At 34.4% G+C, this 17,874-nt stretch overlaps 1 protein-coding gene across 1 annotated transcript in view; it reads left to right on the top strand.

Annotated features, from left to right (window-relative positions):
• LOC145279986 (protocadherin Fat 4-like) overlaps nt 1–17,874 on the top strand; it is a 140,143-nt gene that overhangs the window by 19,953 nt on the left and 102,316 nt on the right. Inside the window, exons 4-8 of the mRNA XM_080131583.1 lie at nt 1,523–1,601; nt 3,592–3,755; nt 7,381–7,557; nt 12,156–12,304; nt 16,566–16,737. Coding sequence (XP_079987709.1) covers nt 1,523–1,601; nt 3,592–3,755; nt 7,381–7,557; nt 12,156–12,304; nt 16,566–16,737 — 741 coding nt within the window. The remainder of the gene's footprint in view (nt 1–1,522; nt 1,602–3,591; nt 3,756–7,380; nt 7,558–12,155; nt 12,305–16,565; nt 16,738–17,874) is intronic.

The following is a 17,874-nucleotide window of genomic DNA, read 5'->3' as shown; positions in this document are numbered from 1 at the left end:
GTGCTCTGATGAACTCATTGCACTTGTTCCCCCTTGACGTACATATCCCCGACAAACCAGCTTAGCAACAAAATCACACCCCTTCACTGTTGAGGTCCCTAAATGACAGAAAGCTTTCTACTCTAATAGTTTCTTCCCTCAAACAGCTTGACTTTGGAATTCCTTTCTTGCTACCTGCTTCTCTGGCTGTACTGATATGCAGAAGTTTAAATGTAATGTAAACCAACATCTTTTTGATTTTGCTTTGGAATAGGACCAATTACGTCCAAGTGGCGATATGCCTTGTTTGGGCGAAGTTGAGTAAAAAAAAAAAAAAAAAAAAAAAAAAAAAACAAGGTTGAACAAAGAGAATAACATTTTAACAAATACATAATTTTAGTTACAAAATGCATAAACAATTGTATAATAATTGTTTTTTAATTAAAACTTTTTTAGGTCATTCATATCATATGGATCCGTTAATTCTATCGTTGCATCGGTTTCCCCGATATTTTTCTTGTCAGAATTCTTTCTAGAAAGACATTGGGAATTATGGGAGGGATCACATGAAGGTTGCCAATATTCTAAGTGAAAGTAATTTTTGTGGAACAAACTGGATTCAAAGTTACCCAGGTCATCATTCCGCGTTGTTAACCATTTTCCGCTATTTTAAATATAGAGACATGTTTACATTATATGTATTGATCGGACTATTGTTCTCATCTTGAGTGTTATTTGCACAGTTTCAGTCGGATTGTCCTTCGGCCTTCATCAGGCATATTGGTTGTTGTAAATATTTTTGTATTTCTGTGAGTCACTGTCCATTTTTTGGTCATTGTTTCGAATCTGTAATAAAAAAAAATTGGTTGGGAGACAATTCTAATAAAAATCAACAGGAAATTATGTCCTTCCATTGCCGAAATTTTAAGGGTGTACAATGCTTGTTTTTTTTTTTCTACAATTAGAGGCTCCCAAATGTTACTAAGTTCCAGGCTTGGTCTGCTTAGTAATTTTTCTTGTTCTATTTAGCATATGTTCTGCCTCCTTTAGTCGTCTGACCCACCACCTTTCATCACAGAAATTCGAAAACATCTACAGAGTCGGTAACTTTTCTACTTTCTTTTCCAAGCAACAATTGGCATGCCTGATGAAAGTCGAAGGACAAACCGATCAAAACGTTGCACAAATAACACTGAAGATGAGAGCAATAGTTCGATCAATACAAGTAATGTAAACAATTAGCCATCATCTAAAAAATTCTAAACTTTAATAGAGACACGTCCTTTCCATAAGTGCTTTTCTTAGGGTGCCTGAAATCCATTTGTTCTCAAAATTTTTAGTAACACTCAGCATGCTTTGAGAATTCGTTTAACTTCTCTACCAACGCGTTACTAATTTTGATCAAAATAGAACAGTAAATGTTCCCATCTTTCGCAATGATAAATACATTGTTAACTATTATCATGATCTGTTTAAAAGATTTTGTTTTCATTTCGTCTATATTTATTCCGTTTTTTTCTCTCTCTCTCTCTTCTTTTATTAGAAAACAAAGACAAATTAATCACAGTTACCTTGCCACCCTCGAAATACATAGCAGTCAACACCGGTGATGTCATTGGATGGTAAGGAAGTGTGTTTGGTTATAGTCAAGATAGTCTGTTTATTCTGACTTCCGGTTTCTGCTGTTCATTTAGCTGAATAATTAAACATGGTCAAGCGGACATGAAAATCATTCTTTACATTGGGAAAGCCATTTAGCTTGTGGGGATTCATGAAGAAAATAATAAAACTCTCAACCGGATATTTACTCATCGGCTGTCACAGACAAAGTGTGCAAACGCGTCACTATGCATAGGCATGGCACACGCATCCATTCAAAAAAAAAAAAAAATAGCCAATGAAAGTGGGTCATGCTAAAAATAAGATTTAACAACCAACATGTCTGTGGGAGCCGGCAAGGAGAAATATAAACCCAGAATTTTTGTAAACGAAAAGAGAAGGAAACAAGACACCAAGGAAACAACCTTGCTTTTGTCGTAAAAGCTGAAACCACTCCTCTCTGTGACCGCTACTCGACCAACAAAAAGAAACAAGGAATAAATACTCTTTATGAACATTCTCCCTTTTTTTCTTTCGTTTCTTCCAACATCTTATTTTGTATTGTTTTGAGAATGAACTTTTTTGAACACGTACATTCAGTCTAGTCTTTTATTGTTGACAAAAGTTATTCAAAACCGTAAATGTTCATAGCTTGCCTTGTTTTAAATAGAGTTTCTATTCCATGCTTCTTTATACTGTAATACATGAAACAAGCTATAGTCTTTCACATTATCTGAGAGAAAGATAATCATTAATCAGAAGCGACCATATCCCAAATACTTCATTGGCTAAGTGTTTTGGCAATATCCCAAGAATTTCATTGGCTAAGCATTTTGCCAATATCCTAAGAATTTCACTGCCTAAGCGTTTTGGCATATCCCAATAATTTCACTGGCTAAGTGTTTTGTAAAACGAATATTATTAGATTAGGTAGGAGAGATGGAGGAAAATTATAGATTGTTTGGGTCATCCGTAATTATAAAAGTTTTATCTCCACAAATAGATATGATTAGGGTGTACATTTTACATAATTACAACAAGTATGCATTCTTGTTTATTTATCTAATAAAATATGTAACAATTATTTAGTATACTAAATAGTGTAATATACTAGTGTACACCCTCCATAAAAATGATGAAAAAAATTATGCTTTGCTCATGTTCGCATATAGACTCACAGAATTTTGTTAGTTATTTATTTTTTCATATAGAAATTATTATCATTTCTGATGACCTAAAGAAAAACACATCATTAACTTTTTATTTAGAAAGTAGGGTTTCTCTTCAAATTCATTTCAGATGGTGGGAGTTGTCTTACTTGTTATTTGTTTTCTCACTTCCTCTCATCAAATTAAATTGTTTTTCTCTAGAAGATAGAAAAATGCATGATTTTTTTTTTTTATCTTACAAACTTTTGCCTGACAGGTCATATATATCATGTTTATTTCCATAGAAACATACAAATAAATACACATTGATGTTTCTGAATTTTTGAGATGAGAATTGGTTATTCATATTATTATTCATCCGACTACTGTTCTCATATTGAGTGTGATTTTCACAACGTTTTCGGTCGATGTAACCTCCAACCTTCTTCAAGTGTATCTTGTCAAACTCGGGAATGTTTCTGTCGAACTCGGACCAAAATTTCAAGCGGAACCCTTTATTTACTTCACAGGGGTAGCATGCTCTTGTTCTGTAAGCCATGACAGGATAGAGGTCCTAAGTAATTCACAATTGTATTTTTTTTTTTTGGTCTCCCACACTGAGGATTGAACCTTCAAGAGAATATCACTTTTTACGATTGTTTTTTCCAAGTACGCTAACCACTGTGCCACAGGTCCTTGCATCTGAAACATTGTGAAAATCATGCTCAAGATGAGAACCGTAGTCCGATGAATAATAATATGAAAATACTCATTGGTCTTTATTATAGAGCAGATGATAATTTATAAAAGGTAATCATTGTTGCGCGATTGGTTCTCATTCAGGTATTTGTTGCTTGTATTGCAGGTCATATCCTGGCATTGATATGATTATGTATAAGAAAAAAATGTTCGGAAATACAATTTTCACTGCGTCGAAAATGCCTCCATTGAAGCCGGGAGATCTCTTCACGTTTCCTCTCAATGTCATATCGGACAGAAGTTATGCCGTCAAAGTTTCACTCTCGTCAGGTATGAATATTCAGTGATTCATTCACTTGTGTACTACGTTTGTTTAAGCATCCTTTGTTTAAATTAGTAACCCAGTGTTTCAGACGTTTTTGAGATGAGGATGGATAATTTGGATTATTTTGATTACTGTTCTTATCTTGACTTTTAGAATGAGGGGGAAAAAAACTAGCACCCCACTACTCACCCCCAAACACTAAAAATGGTTAGCTAGTCGTAAGAAACGCCAACGAAAATAAGGATAGAAAAGGAAGAGAGTTTTGACATACAGATGGGAAGAAAAGAGAAAGGACCTCTATGCGTGTTGTTGACAGAATAGTCTTCCACACTTACCTACAGATATATATATATATATATATATATATATATATATATATATATATATATATATAATTATTTCCATAGCCAATGTATATATATATATATATATATATATATATATATATGTATGTATGTATGTATATAATTATTTCCATAGCCAAACAACGTCGCAGCTCACAAGAGCCATGACAGCCAACAAACTGAAAGTCCAAGACTCGAGTTTCGCCCTCATTTCGGCTCATCAATTAAACATATCTGAACTCGGGATTCGAAACCCGAGCCTGTTGCATGCGAGGTGAGCATTCTGCCACCTGGGCAAACCCGCCACACACAAGAAAGTCTATTGTATATATATATATATATATATATATATATATATATATATATATATATATATATATATATATATATATATATATATATATTCTCTCTCCTTTTTTTTTCTCTCTCCTCTTTTTCTTCCCTGATCTTTCTTATTTATATTTATATCTCGGAAGTAGAGTGAAAAGCATATCTTATTTTTTCTTTTATTAATATTGTTGGAATCTTTTCCTTTTTTCCTTGTACACATTTTTGTGAATTATTCCATGGATTTCTGCCTTTGGATTATTATGGACCATCTTCTTCCACTTACGGGATTTCCTTGGATTTTACTTGTACAAATGGAAATTCTTTTAACTTTCTTGAATTTATACATTTGGATTTTACCGTCACTGGATTATATATCTTCCAGACTATCCATTCATGTGTAATCACCTTTTTCTTCACCATATTCCCTCTGCTTCACTTTTTTGTTTTCAAGTAAGATCTTTTACTTACTTGTTTCATCAAATACTTCTGCATGCAAAATCCGATCCCGCATTTTGCTAATTCCTACCCTCTGATGAGAAGGAAAGTATTTCTTCGAAACTCCACGGATTAAGGACTATCCACTTATCTAGTGTTTCCTTTTCAAATTAAATATGTTTTTAACTCATTTCAAAGTGTTTTTTAACATATTTTATTAACTGTTTGCTCATATATATATATATATATATATATATATATATATATATATATATATATATATATATATATATATATTAGTGATGGGACGATTCCAATATTTTTCCTGATTCCAAGATTCCAATACAATTACTGATTCTGCACTAAATTCCCGATTCTTATACAATTACCGATTCCGATTCTTTATAAATCTCTAAATATTTAACAGTACAGTTGTTATTCATTCCCAATTACCATAGAACCCATTGAATATACAGATATTTCCTCACACGTAAGAATACACTTGTGGGGTATAATCTATAGATATTAATTTTATTGTTAGTTTAAAATCAATAAATATTTATTATATTATCATTACTACTAACAGTCGAATATGTTGTTTTAAACAAAACCAAATAAAAAATGCAATTAAAATTAAGCGTTTTTGGCATCAGAAAATAGGCAACAATTTTCCAATTTCCAAAATCAATACGAAAAATATATAAATGTTTATATCTTTTCTGTATTTATTTTCTATATGTTGACGTGTAGGAATACAAAAAGTCTTTTGAATATATATATATATATATATATATATATATATATATATATATATATACATATGAATTTTGGAATATAGACTTTTGTCATTCATTCATTATATGATCTGTAATTACATTGAGCTTCTTAAATAAGGATTGGTATATATAAAAAAGAAATATAAGTGAATAAAAAATATTTCCACAGAAATATATATGTGTGTTTGTATGTGTGTGTGTGTGTGTAAAGAGAGAGAGAGAGAGAGAGAGAGAAAGAGAGAGAGAGAGGTTTACACATACTTTTTAATTCTTGTATTTTGTTGTCCATCCTTCTGGGCAACGTCCTGTAGGCATACTAGTAATTAATAACGGTTGATAATTTAGATAGAATTTGCAATCTATTATATAAATCTCACCTGTCTGCTTAAATGTATGTATGTATGTATGCATGCATGTATGGTCATGTCATATGCTACTGGTACCATGTAACCAAGTACTACCTGCCTCATGGTCGGATCACCGGCGACTAAACTGGTTCCCCCACTAGACTTGTTTGGTGAGGAGGGCGGCTAGTCTCCCTGAAGGATTAAAAACAAGACTTTTCAAAGGGCGGATGAACCCTTTTTCGGGGTCAACAGCCAACTAGCACCGTGTTTATCTGTGTGTATGTATATATGTGTTGGGGTGGAGAGGGCTCTCGTAAGCCGTGGTGAAGGCAACCTTTCTAGGAGAAGCAAATCTCTGATTTAAAAAAACATAAAGCGGGAGACCAGTATCCGCATTAAGCTGGTCTGCATTTTAATTTGTTGCTGGCTATCTTGTTCTTGCTTATTGCTGGATCTCAACATTTTGAACCGAGAGAGAGATTTAGCTGTCGTACAAAGCTAAGACTCTGTAACATCATCTTTGTATAGATACTCCCTCAGGCATTTGGGCTCATGGACTTTAAGTGTCCGAGAGAGTGGCGCTCGTTTAGCAAGACATTGCAATCATCATATATGTATGTATGTATGTATGGATGTATGTATGTATGTATGTATGTATGTATGTATAAAACTTCTTTCGACAGAGGCGATGAATTTTCATGAGATTGGTATCGTTTTAAAGCTCGACCCTTTGGACGACAAATATCAAAAAATTGGCTAAAAACATTAATTCATTCACCCTCAACTACAAGGAGAGTCGTTTTTTTTGTGTCACCATTTTTGCAAATCATCGTATCGGTTGGAATGACTTTACTAATTTCAATGTTCCGAATTTTCGTCCGCGTCATGGAGTAAGGGTAAGGCGTCAGGTTTTCTTTCACTTCCTTTTCTGCCTTCGCGTCACGGATTCAAGCCTGCCTGCCTACTACCACTTTTTTTTTTTTTTTCACGTTCTTTGCCTTCTTTGCAGTTCGGGTTAGCCTGCCTGCTACTACTTTTTTTTTTCTCAACACCCACCTCCAAACACCCGGGCAACGGTGGGCACCCAGACTAATTTGTGGAAAGTGAATCTTAGGTTTACTTTCAGCAGCCTCATAACTCTTGCTTCCCTTATTTGATCCTTTAGTTCTCATATTCCATGAGCGATATTTCTGACAAAGAGGGAAGAATTGCTGTTTTCTGGGTCAGTTAGCAAGCTTTTGACCTTGAAGTAGTATTTTGTAGCTCCTTAAATCAAGTGGGTTCATGGCTTGTCTGGAGCGCTTCCCATTAAAAAAAGAATTCCATTGTATAAATATTCTTTGAAATCAGAAAGAATCCATGCTGGTTGAATTTTTTTCATTTTTTTTTTTTGCTTAGGAAATGCTCCAGTGTTTCAGGATCCTCCTCTCATGGTCGATGTGGAAGTTGATTCTCCATGGGGAACTTCTTTGGCCAATCTCACAGGATCAGATGCGGACGGACAAGATGTGATGAACTTTACTCTTTTGAAGACAGAAGATGGTTACAAGCATTTTGAAATCGATGCAATCTCGGGTAATCATTTTATTCCTCTTGCCCATTTTATAGGTGAAATTTAATGAAATATTTGTACAGGCAGTCTATAAAGTCTGTACATTTTGAATTCAAAGCCATATTTAATTTCAGGAGATTTTTTGGTGGGGAGCTAATCTGTATAAGTCCTAGAGATGAAAAAGAGTTTTTCGTTGATAGCTAATCTGTATAAGTCCTAGAGATGAAAAAGAGTTTTTGGTGGGTAGTTAATCTGTACAAATCCCTTTTTTTTAAATTCAATTTTTATCCCAAACAAGGCTAGGTGCCACTTTGAAGTAGGGGGCTACTATCGGGATTGGGATATAAGTTGCAGGGATATTATGAAGGGAAATGAACAGCGAGATGTCTGTTCACATTACACTTGAACTTCTGCATGTCAGTACAGTTGGGAAAACAGAATCCCAAAAGGGAGTTCCAAAGTCTAGCAGTTCTGGGGAAGAAACTATTGGAGTAGAAAGCTTTCTTACACCGAGGGATCTCTACTGGGTAGAGGTGGGATTTAGCTGTTTGTCAAGTTTCTCAGGGTATTTACATTGAGGGGGTACAAGTGCTTGTAGTTTGTCAGAATCTTCACCATTAAAATACTTTTAGAACCGGCAGAGGGATGCAACATTTCGTCGATGGGAAGCTTAGATGACAGTTCAGGACCCATCAGGTTGACAACTCTCTTTTGAACCCTGTCAAGGAGTGAGAGACTAGTAGCAGATGCACTAGCCCAAATGTGACAACAGTACTCTATACATGGGCGAATGGTGGCCTTATAGAGGTACAGAATACTTTCAGGCGTAAGTAGCTTTCTAGCACGGTAGAGAGAGCCCACCTTCTTTGCAGCAGCCTTGGCAATGCTCTGGAGATGAAAAAAGTTTTTGGTAATCATCTGTATAAATCTTGAACTTTAAAAGTTTGCAGGTAAAGATCAAAGATCTTTCTCGTGTGTGCACAAAAAATTATGTGCGGGAATTCTAAAAGATCCAATATTTTTATCAAGCAATTTCGGTTTCTGATTAGTTGTTAGTAGAATATGGCTCCATTTGATTGGCCAGTTGCTATCGCCAGTGTCTATAAGTAGAACCTTCCAATTTTCTTTAATAATGCCCTCTCATTATTTTTAATGCTGCACGGTTGGTCCCCTTGATGCTTCGGTTGCTTGAAGTCCTGGGTAGAAAGTATGAGTCAAGATTCCATTCTTGACAATCAGACCGACAGGTGTGGGAGCCAGGAACTGGCCCACTACCTGTTGGACTAAGGCATGCCGCCTGGGTATTACCCAATAGGTCAACCCTCCCAAGCCTTGCCACCCGGCTTTCTGGTGGGGCAAGTTTATTGCCTGTTGCTTGAGGCGCCCCTACCGAGGAATGCCGACAAGGATGCCCAGGAAATTTTTGCTAGGCCACAATGTCTCTCCTTTAGGGACGCTGGCTTGACATCCCCACTTACTGATCTTGTGTTACATCTTGCTGAGGTGAGCAGCAAGTAAATATCGATCCTCTCGTTACATAAAAAACATTGCAACTTTACACATAGGTAAAAAGATAAGATTTTATTCAAATAACATCTTCAATATAATCCCATCCTTTACAGTGCGCATAGTGATGAGTTTAGTAAAACTTTCTGATGCAATAACTCCACATTGTCTTCAGTTGTGACACATTCACTCCTTATTTATTGAGTCGAGTGTATTGGATCTCTGATTTTTGATGAGTTGCACTTTTTCCGGTACTTGTGCTCGATTTGAACAAGGCGTAACTAACTGGCCGCTTGGCTTTGCTCGGAAAATGACGTCAACCACCGGCTTTCGCTGAGCGTCACCAATTATCAAAGTGTAACAATACTACTCAAGAAAAATACTGAAGAAAATATTTAAATATAATAAAATCACAGGAAAAAAAAAATATATAGAAACAATGACCGTAACAATTTCAGTTTTATTTTTGTAAAAAAATTTTAAAGTGAAAAAAAAAAAAAATAAGCAAGTCAGTTGTATTTATTTTTTTTAACCATTTTTTTTTTTCAAACAAAATTGAACAAAATTATTAAGATAGCACTTAGCATTTTGCGTTTTTCATATTTTTTTTAAACAAAAGTTTTACAAAAAGCACTTTTTTAAATGTTTTTCATGTACTGTTTTTTATTTTTTATTTATTTTTTTTATTTTTTTTAATAACTAATGTAAAATAAACTTCTTTTTTTGTTGTTATTTTTTTTTCTTTCCATGAACAATTTTTTTTCCAATAGGGTGAGGCTGGACAACTGTTTTTTTTTTTTTGTTTATTTGTTTGTTTTTAATAAAATTTAATTAAGACAGTCAGAATGTTCCCTTAGTATTAGGTACACTTTTCTACGATCGCATCAGATGATGTCAAAGTCGGGTGAGAAGAAACAATGGATGTGGAAGAAACTTTGCCAACCCGACTGGGTAGCTTTCCGATATATGGTTTAAGATGAAGACAAAAGGATCATTACCAAATTTCTCTCTCTACATAAATTCGAAAAGATAACTGTCAAGAAGCTCTCAGTTGATCCCAATATTTTCCTCAAAGATCGTCTTCTCCTTTGCCACGCATTGATTGGCTGATCGGCGTCTTACGTCAGATTACATTCGTAAAGAGTACATGACGACATGTTCCAAGCAAATCCAAGCGAATGGTTCAAATTTTTCCATAGTACTCTTTTTCCTTAAGCATGCTCACAAAAAATCAAGAGGACTTAAGTCTGGTGAACGTGGAGACCACTTTACATGACCATGTCTTCCAAACTGGTGAATCTCTGTCCCATTTAAGGGTTCTTGATGCAGAAATATGTATATGTAATTTGATTGGTCTAACCCTTTTCTTCTTCACTACAACCTCTCTCTCTTATAGACGTGATCTTGATAGCCTCAGTCTTTTCTATAAACACTATTACTGCATTATACTATTTGAATTATCTGATATATTCTCTGTTTCTTTTGTTCCAGCTCGTTCGACTCGTTGGTCTAGTGGTCTTCATTACTTCACTGTTTTCATACTTCATTGTAATACAGTTTCCTATTCCAGTAGCTTCTTTCCCAGAACTGCAGGATTGTGTAACTCTATTCCTGCTGACTGTTTATCTACCATCTTGATCTTTTTTAAACTAAAGTCAATAGGTATCTCCTCTTTTTGCGATAATCATCTTTTGTTCTTATTAGCTCCTTGCATCAAGTGGCTTCACGCCTTGTCTGGAGTGATTTCCAATCTCCTATTTTAGTAATCAGTTAAAATACTGAATTTTGTATTCATTTAACTAATTAATTGAAAAACATAAAATTATCTTAGATATTACAAATTAACTTCAGTTTATGTCTGACTTGTCCACCAAGTTTCAGTGCTGAATGTCCAACAGTCCTTGTTTTATCGCCATTCAACAGTAAGCACACTTTGATATGACATGTAAAATTGTCAACAGCTCTTCGCATTGCATTGATTTCGGCTGTGATTGTCTGTTTCAGTTCAGAAAAAGTGCGGGGATTGTCTCGAAAGATATTATTTTTTTTTTTACATCACTTCACAGATAAACATTTGTGGGTTGAAAACCCAGTGAGTGTGAAGCCCATTCAGAAACTTGATTTGCATATTATTCAACGGCTATAAAAACAAAGGCTGTTGGGTATTCATGAATGAAATTTGGTGGACAAGTCAGGAATGGACATAAATTTATTTGATTGCAGAAAGGATTTTGCATTTTTATAAACGATTCCATGGATGAAATTATATATATATATATATATATATATATATATATATATATATATATATATATATATATATATATATATATATATATCATAATTTTTTTGCGGAGTACAAAATTTAATATTGCAATCATGACAGGAAAACCCGTTTAGGTGTTCATAATAAAAAGTGGTAAATAAAAAAAAAAAAAATAATGGGGGAGGCCAGCTGACCAATTTCGCCCTCACTTTTCATAAGCTGGATCGAGGGATTTCATTTTTTTATAAATAAAATCGAGTAAAATGGGAGACGATACGTTTAAAATAAAATGGGAAACGATACGTTAAAAAAAATAGTGATATAGTGCACTAGAAAAAAAAAAATGGGATACACTATATATCTAAAATAACAATGCGGTGATATCATACGTATCGTTATTTTAGACATATAGTGTCACCTCGTACAATAGCTGAAACATTTTAAACATAAAAACAACAAAGATAAAAATAACAGTTAAAAAAAACAAAAACATGTGAATCCCATGTTAACGCGTGTGTGAACGTGTGTAACATTACACCTTTACACACGTGTTAACATGTACACACGCGGGACCCAACACGTTGTAGCAGAGTACGTCGCAAGGAACAGATACAACTCCTTTTTTTTTTGTAACAACATTTATTTCTGGGTACTTTTATGAATAAAACCTGACCGTCCTCCCTCGTTCTCTCTGACCTCTGTCCTCTCGAACATCATCCGGTCTGCGCACAGGTTCTTTTTATTGTCATTTTTTTTCCCTTATGATGACGTCATTTCACACACGGTCCAGCATTTGCATTCTCTGTTCCAATCGAATCAATATTGAAATTTTTTTTTTTTGTATTCTAGGGGAAATTTTTCTCTCTTCAAACTTGTCCGTCTCTGGGATGTACAATCTAAATGTCCGAGTTTCCGATATATGTGGCATGTATTCCGACACAAGTCTGGATATCTTCGTCAAAGACGCACAGGAACATGATGTACTTCTTGAACAACAGGTAAACATCAAAGTTTTATGACAAACTCTTTACATGCACTGATTTTTGTATTATTCGTTGTATCTTTGCAGCCATTCCTCTGATTCCAATTTCTCCCATTCTTGTTTCAAAGTTTTTCAGAATTGTTCCTAGTGCTCCTAATATTATAATCCCATTTAGCTCTCTGGCTAACTTTGTGTATTTGCTTTGTTTCCCATTTTATTTGATTTTCACCCTGCGGTCAGCTGGGACAGCAAAGTCTAAGATTTGGCAGGATTTTTTTGTTGTTGTTGTTGTTGTTAATTATTATGACATCCGGTCTTCTTGCTTGGATGGGTTTATCAGTTTGCATGTCCATGTCCCATATGACTTTGTGATTCTTGTTTTCAAGTATTGTTGCGGGCTTATGCTTGTACAATTTGTCTAGAGGTATTCACTGCAACATATATATTATTAATAAAAAAAAAAGAGTTAAAAGAAAACAGAGAATGGAGTTGAAAAGAAAAGAAATTTATTTGTAAACAAAAGGAAAAGTAACGAAAACTATTTTACAGTAACCAAAATTATCTAAGGGGAGATAAATAAAGGTTTTTTTATTCTAACCATTACCAAAAGTTAAAAATATTTAAATAACATTCACAGATATATTTACTTTGGTCAATATCAAAATTCGGAAAATCTATATTTACCAATATGTTGTCCGTTGTGGTTTGTTTGAAGAGTGGTTTTATTTTGGCTTGACGTTCAGTATGCTTTTACGACCAAGGTTTATTTCAGTTCTCGTTAGTGTCCAGAGTTGATTGATTTTAGCAATAAGGTCGCCCCAGGTTTGTGTCCCTTCCATTTCATGCACAAACCAATAACTGGAGCTGAAGTATTTAAATCAGGATAATTTAGTGGGCAAAACCATGGGTAATATTTGCGATGACACCACGCTCTATAACAGGCACGAGGGGAAAACAAACGAACACCTATCTAAGGAAATAGCAGAAACACTAGAGGAAGACTACCAATCTGTAGTGGAACGGGGACAAAAATGGATGGTCACATTCAATGCTGCCAAGACTAAACTTGTTTCCTTCAATAATTACAAGAAACTTTCTCTACCACCAATAGCAATGGCCACAAACACATTACCTGAAAGTTCTTCCTTTAAACTCTTCGGCCTAACATTTACAGGGAACATGAGTTGAAACAGATACATTAAGAGGATTGCCAAGGTGAGCTCTTTCTACCGTACTAGAAAGCTACTTACGCCTGAAAGTATCCTGTATCTCTATAAGGCCACTATTCGCTTATGGAGTACTGTTGTCACATTTGGGCTACTTTAAAGTGGCACTGTGCCTTGTTTGGGGTGAAGATTGAATTAAAAAAAAAATTAAATTGTGTATTGTCTTCTGAAGAAGCTTCCTATTAGAGTGACAGCTATGCACACCAATTTGATGTAGAGTGTGGCATATGATCTGAGCACTAACAGGCTAACCCCCTCCCCTACCTCTTCAATCGCTGCAGCAATGTTGACAACACTCGTATTACTGAATGTGCTGCTTAGCACGTCATGTGCACAGCTTCTTTGGATGACCTACCATTGATTTTTGTATTAGAGACATGTGTGACCCTTTGTGGCAGTTATTGAGCTGAAACGGAAGTGTTTTTATCAGGACATCTTTTTCGTTGTTTTGATTCTCAGGTATATATCCATTGATATCTTATATGTTTTTATGTAGAGTTATGTGACCCTCGGTTGATTAGTTGTGTCTAACTGTGTCGGATATATACTCGAGAGTAAAAACAATGAAAATAATATGCTGCTGTCATAGACCTAGTAATTACCTAATGTTCAGCAGTCATAATGCGTCCAACAATTCCTAAATGTACCTATTTACTATGCCTCCCCACGGGACAGAGTTAGACACCAGGGTCGTTTTTTAACGTGGAGAAAAGGTACAAAAATAAAAAGAAAGAGAACAAGAAATAGAAGTGCAGCATCTGAAGAACAGCAATTCCTAAATGTAGTAGCAATTTTTGACCTGTCGGCTTGTTTTACCACTTTCGATTTACGTTACAATTTACTTCAATTTTCTATTATTGCAAAAAAAATGTTTTTAAATAAAACTAATGTTCAAGTAAAAATAACAAAAACATCAAGAGTAGCAAAATATATCTGTAATATATTTGATGCATTTGTTTAAAATAATTAATGCCGATTGGCTAATTTCATAAACAAATAAGAACAAATCCTTATTGGTTACCCAAATTGGGGTATAACCAACAATCAGCTACGGCTGACGTACTCGACTTACTGAATGAAAGTAAGTCAGTCACAGAGCGTTAACTGCTAGATAAACTGTTATGAGTGGACCCTGCTCTTTTAAAATGTTAGATGATTTGAATAACGTTACAAAATTTTTGCAGCTCAGTTTCAGGGTGTTGGCGATCTTCTTGTAGCCTTGGCCATCTTCATGTAGCAATGTAGCACAGCACTACGTCTTTTAAGATCATCAGTGAGTTCCTTGCCATGTGGTAACTTTTAGTGACCCATATGAGAGACACATGGGCCTAGTAATACTAATGAGTCACATGACATTTTGGAGGGAAAATGACAAGCAGTACTCAATTTTGGACATTAAGGGATCTAGTCTCTTAGGGTTGAACTCACTTTTGTTTGCAGGGGTTTAGCCTTGAATGGTTATATTTTGAATTATTTTGAGGGGGAAAATAAATTAAATCTCTTATATATGTTGCACACGGACTACTTTTCATTGCGTCAAAGTGTCATTTTGTCAGTGTTGCCCCATGAAGAGATATACTTAAATACCTGCAGAAATGTTAGGAGTGTACTTACTTTTGTGATACACTAATATATATATATATATATATATATATATATATATATATATATATATATATATAAATATATATATTCCAACATGTTAGTGTTTGAATATATGGTTAAGTGTTAGTTTTAGTCATTTAGAACTGCTTTAAAGCTTCAATGCTCACTCATTTTACAACCAAATTTCAAACAATTTTTACAGTTCATACCTTCTCAGATATGCTTTGAAATAAAATTTTTCACTTTTCGTTCATTAAAGTAAAAGTTATAATAAACTTACTGGTGTTCAAAAGTCCTCAGAATTAATAAGTTTTTTTCTGATTGGCTGTTAGCTACCATAGCAAGTTTTTCGATATCGATGTTTTAGAGACGATTTCTTCTGATTGGCTGTTGGTTACCATAGCAACTTTTTGTCGTCGACACCTTCATAAATCATAGCGAGAATGTCGTTCACATACCATCTTATTTGGGTTATATAGAGAGAGTTAATAAAATTTATGCTCTTTGCCATGCTAAAGCTGATGATATTTCGCTTACAACGTCGCCTGTTAATTCTGTTTCTCTCTTTTTTGACACTTCTTTATATATACATATATATATATATATCTTTTCCTCCTCTTTAATATGGGTTTAATGTGATGATATAGCATTTTATTTATAACAGATTATTCCTCTATTTCTGATCTTTCTTTATTACTTTTGATTGTTAATAAACATATATATATATTTATTCTAAAATTAACTCAATCACTATTTTCTTCTTCACTCATTTTTCTTAAATCAGCCCAACCTTGACAGTTGTGTTTCAAATCTGTCTATTTTTTTTTCTATGCACAACTTATCTTCCTTTTAATAATATTATTTGAACTCATTCCCTTTTTCCGTGTACCCATTTGTGAATTATTCCATGGATTTCTGCATTTTGGATTACTTTGGACCATCTTCCAATAATGCGATTCCCTTGGATTTTACTTGTGGAAATGGAAATTTTATCAACTTTTTTGGATTTTACCGTTATTGGATATTTTACCCTTCACCAGACTATCCATTCACGTGAAATCACCTTTTTCTTCACCTTATTTCCTCTGCTTCGCTATTTGTTACCAAGTAAAATCTATGACTAGTAGTTTCATTAAATACTTTTGCAAGCTAAATCCGATCCTGCATTTTGCTAATTCCTACTCTCTGATGAGAAGGAAAGTATTTCTTCCAAACTCCGCAAATTGAGGACTATCCACTTATTTTGTGTTTCCTTTTTTAAAATGAAAAATATTTTTAACTCTTTTTCAAAGTGTTTTTTAACATGTTTTATTAACTACTTGTTCTTTATATATATATATATATATATATATATATATATATATATATATATATATATAGTGAGAGAGAGAGAGAGAGAGAAGCGTGAGTAATAGATACAGCATAAAATTTTATTTTATTTTGTAGCAAGTTATATTCTATAATTTACCTGCACAAATCAAATTACACGAAGATACGAGCCATGAAAAACTCCTCCATGAAGTGAATGTGACTGGTGAAAGCGGCCAATCAGATATTGCGTGTTATCTGATGAATATGACAACCCGGAAAAGTCCTTTCCTCATGAAACGGAACATAGGTGAGATATTTCAGAAACAATCATCATCAGCAGCAGACTCGTTGTCAGCATCATCATCATAAACAGCAGCAATAGTATCATCATTGTCTTTATCAGAAGCATCATCATTATTGTAATCATCATCATCCTCATCATCATTATCGTTATCATCATCATCAGCAGCAGCAGCATCGTTGTTGTCATCATCATCATCATCGTCAGTATCACAATCATCACTATTATTGTCATCATCATTGCTGCCATCTTCATCATCGTTGTCATCAACGTCCTCGACATCATCATTATCGTTGTCAGCAACGTCCTCGACATCATCATTATCGTTGTCATTATTATCATCTTATTCAGCAGGCGCAGCAGCAACAACATTATCTCCGTTTTAGTAGCTGAAATATGTTGGCCAAGTTTTTATTTATCTCAAGTCAAACGTTAACAAATTCCTAATGAACTGCCTTCTTAAATAAACACTTCATTAAATCTCCCCACTAACGTACTATACTTGCAATAACCCTTATCCCTGAGTGGCTTCCGGGCCTTGATAAGTGGTGACCACCGTGTAAAAAAAAAAAAAAAGTCTATACTTGAATGTTTTCTTGTACCTACTTCACATTGCACATCTGTCATATCATTTTCATATCATTTGTCTCCATGCAACGCATATCCTCAAATCTCATTGGTCAGGTTTCACTTCCATACAATATCACACTACATACATATGCCTGATAGACTATTCCCTTCATCGACAGTACTAACGCTTTGCTGGTTTGCATTAACGGAAGTTCCCTGAATTTATTCAATCCAATCATATCTCTTGCAATCACATTGGTATCTGCTCCACCTTGTGCTCCAACCATTTCGGATTGAACATATCTAATATCATTATAACAAACCAGCTAACTTACCCACCCTAGGCGGAGGTTCCTAATGTTAGGATAGCCTTCTAGAATTTCAAAATACGTTACATTGCGTAACACTAAGAAGCTATTTGTAACGTTTGATGGAGTAATCCTTTACTAATGTTACAAATGGCCTATTATCTTTACATTGAAACACAAAAATGAGTAGTTGGCTCAAGAGATAGTGACCTCTATCACTTTCTTTCATTGAAATAGTTGAAACGAAACTAATTAATAAAAAAAG

The sequence above is a fragment of the Euprymna scolopes genome, chromosome 7, assembly GCF_053919585.1.
Source record: "Euprymna scolopes isolate OS-2025 chromosome 7, ASM5391958v1, whole genome shotgun sequence".
Lineage (NCBI taxonomy): Eukaryota > Metazoa > Mollusca > Cephalopoda > Sepiida > Sepiolidae > Euprymna > Euprymna scolopes.
Note: the sequence above shows the minus strand (reverse complement) of the source record. Positions and strands in the feature narration are given on the sequence as shown.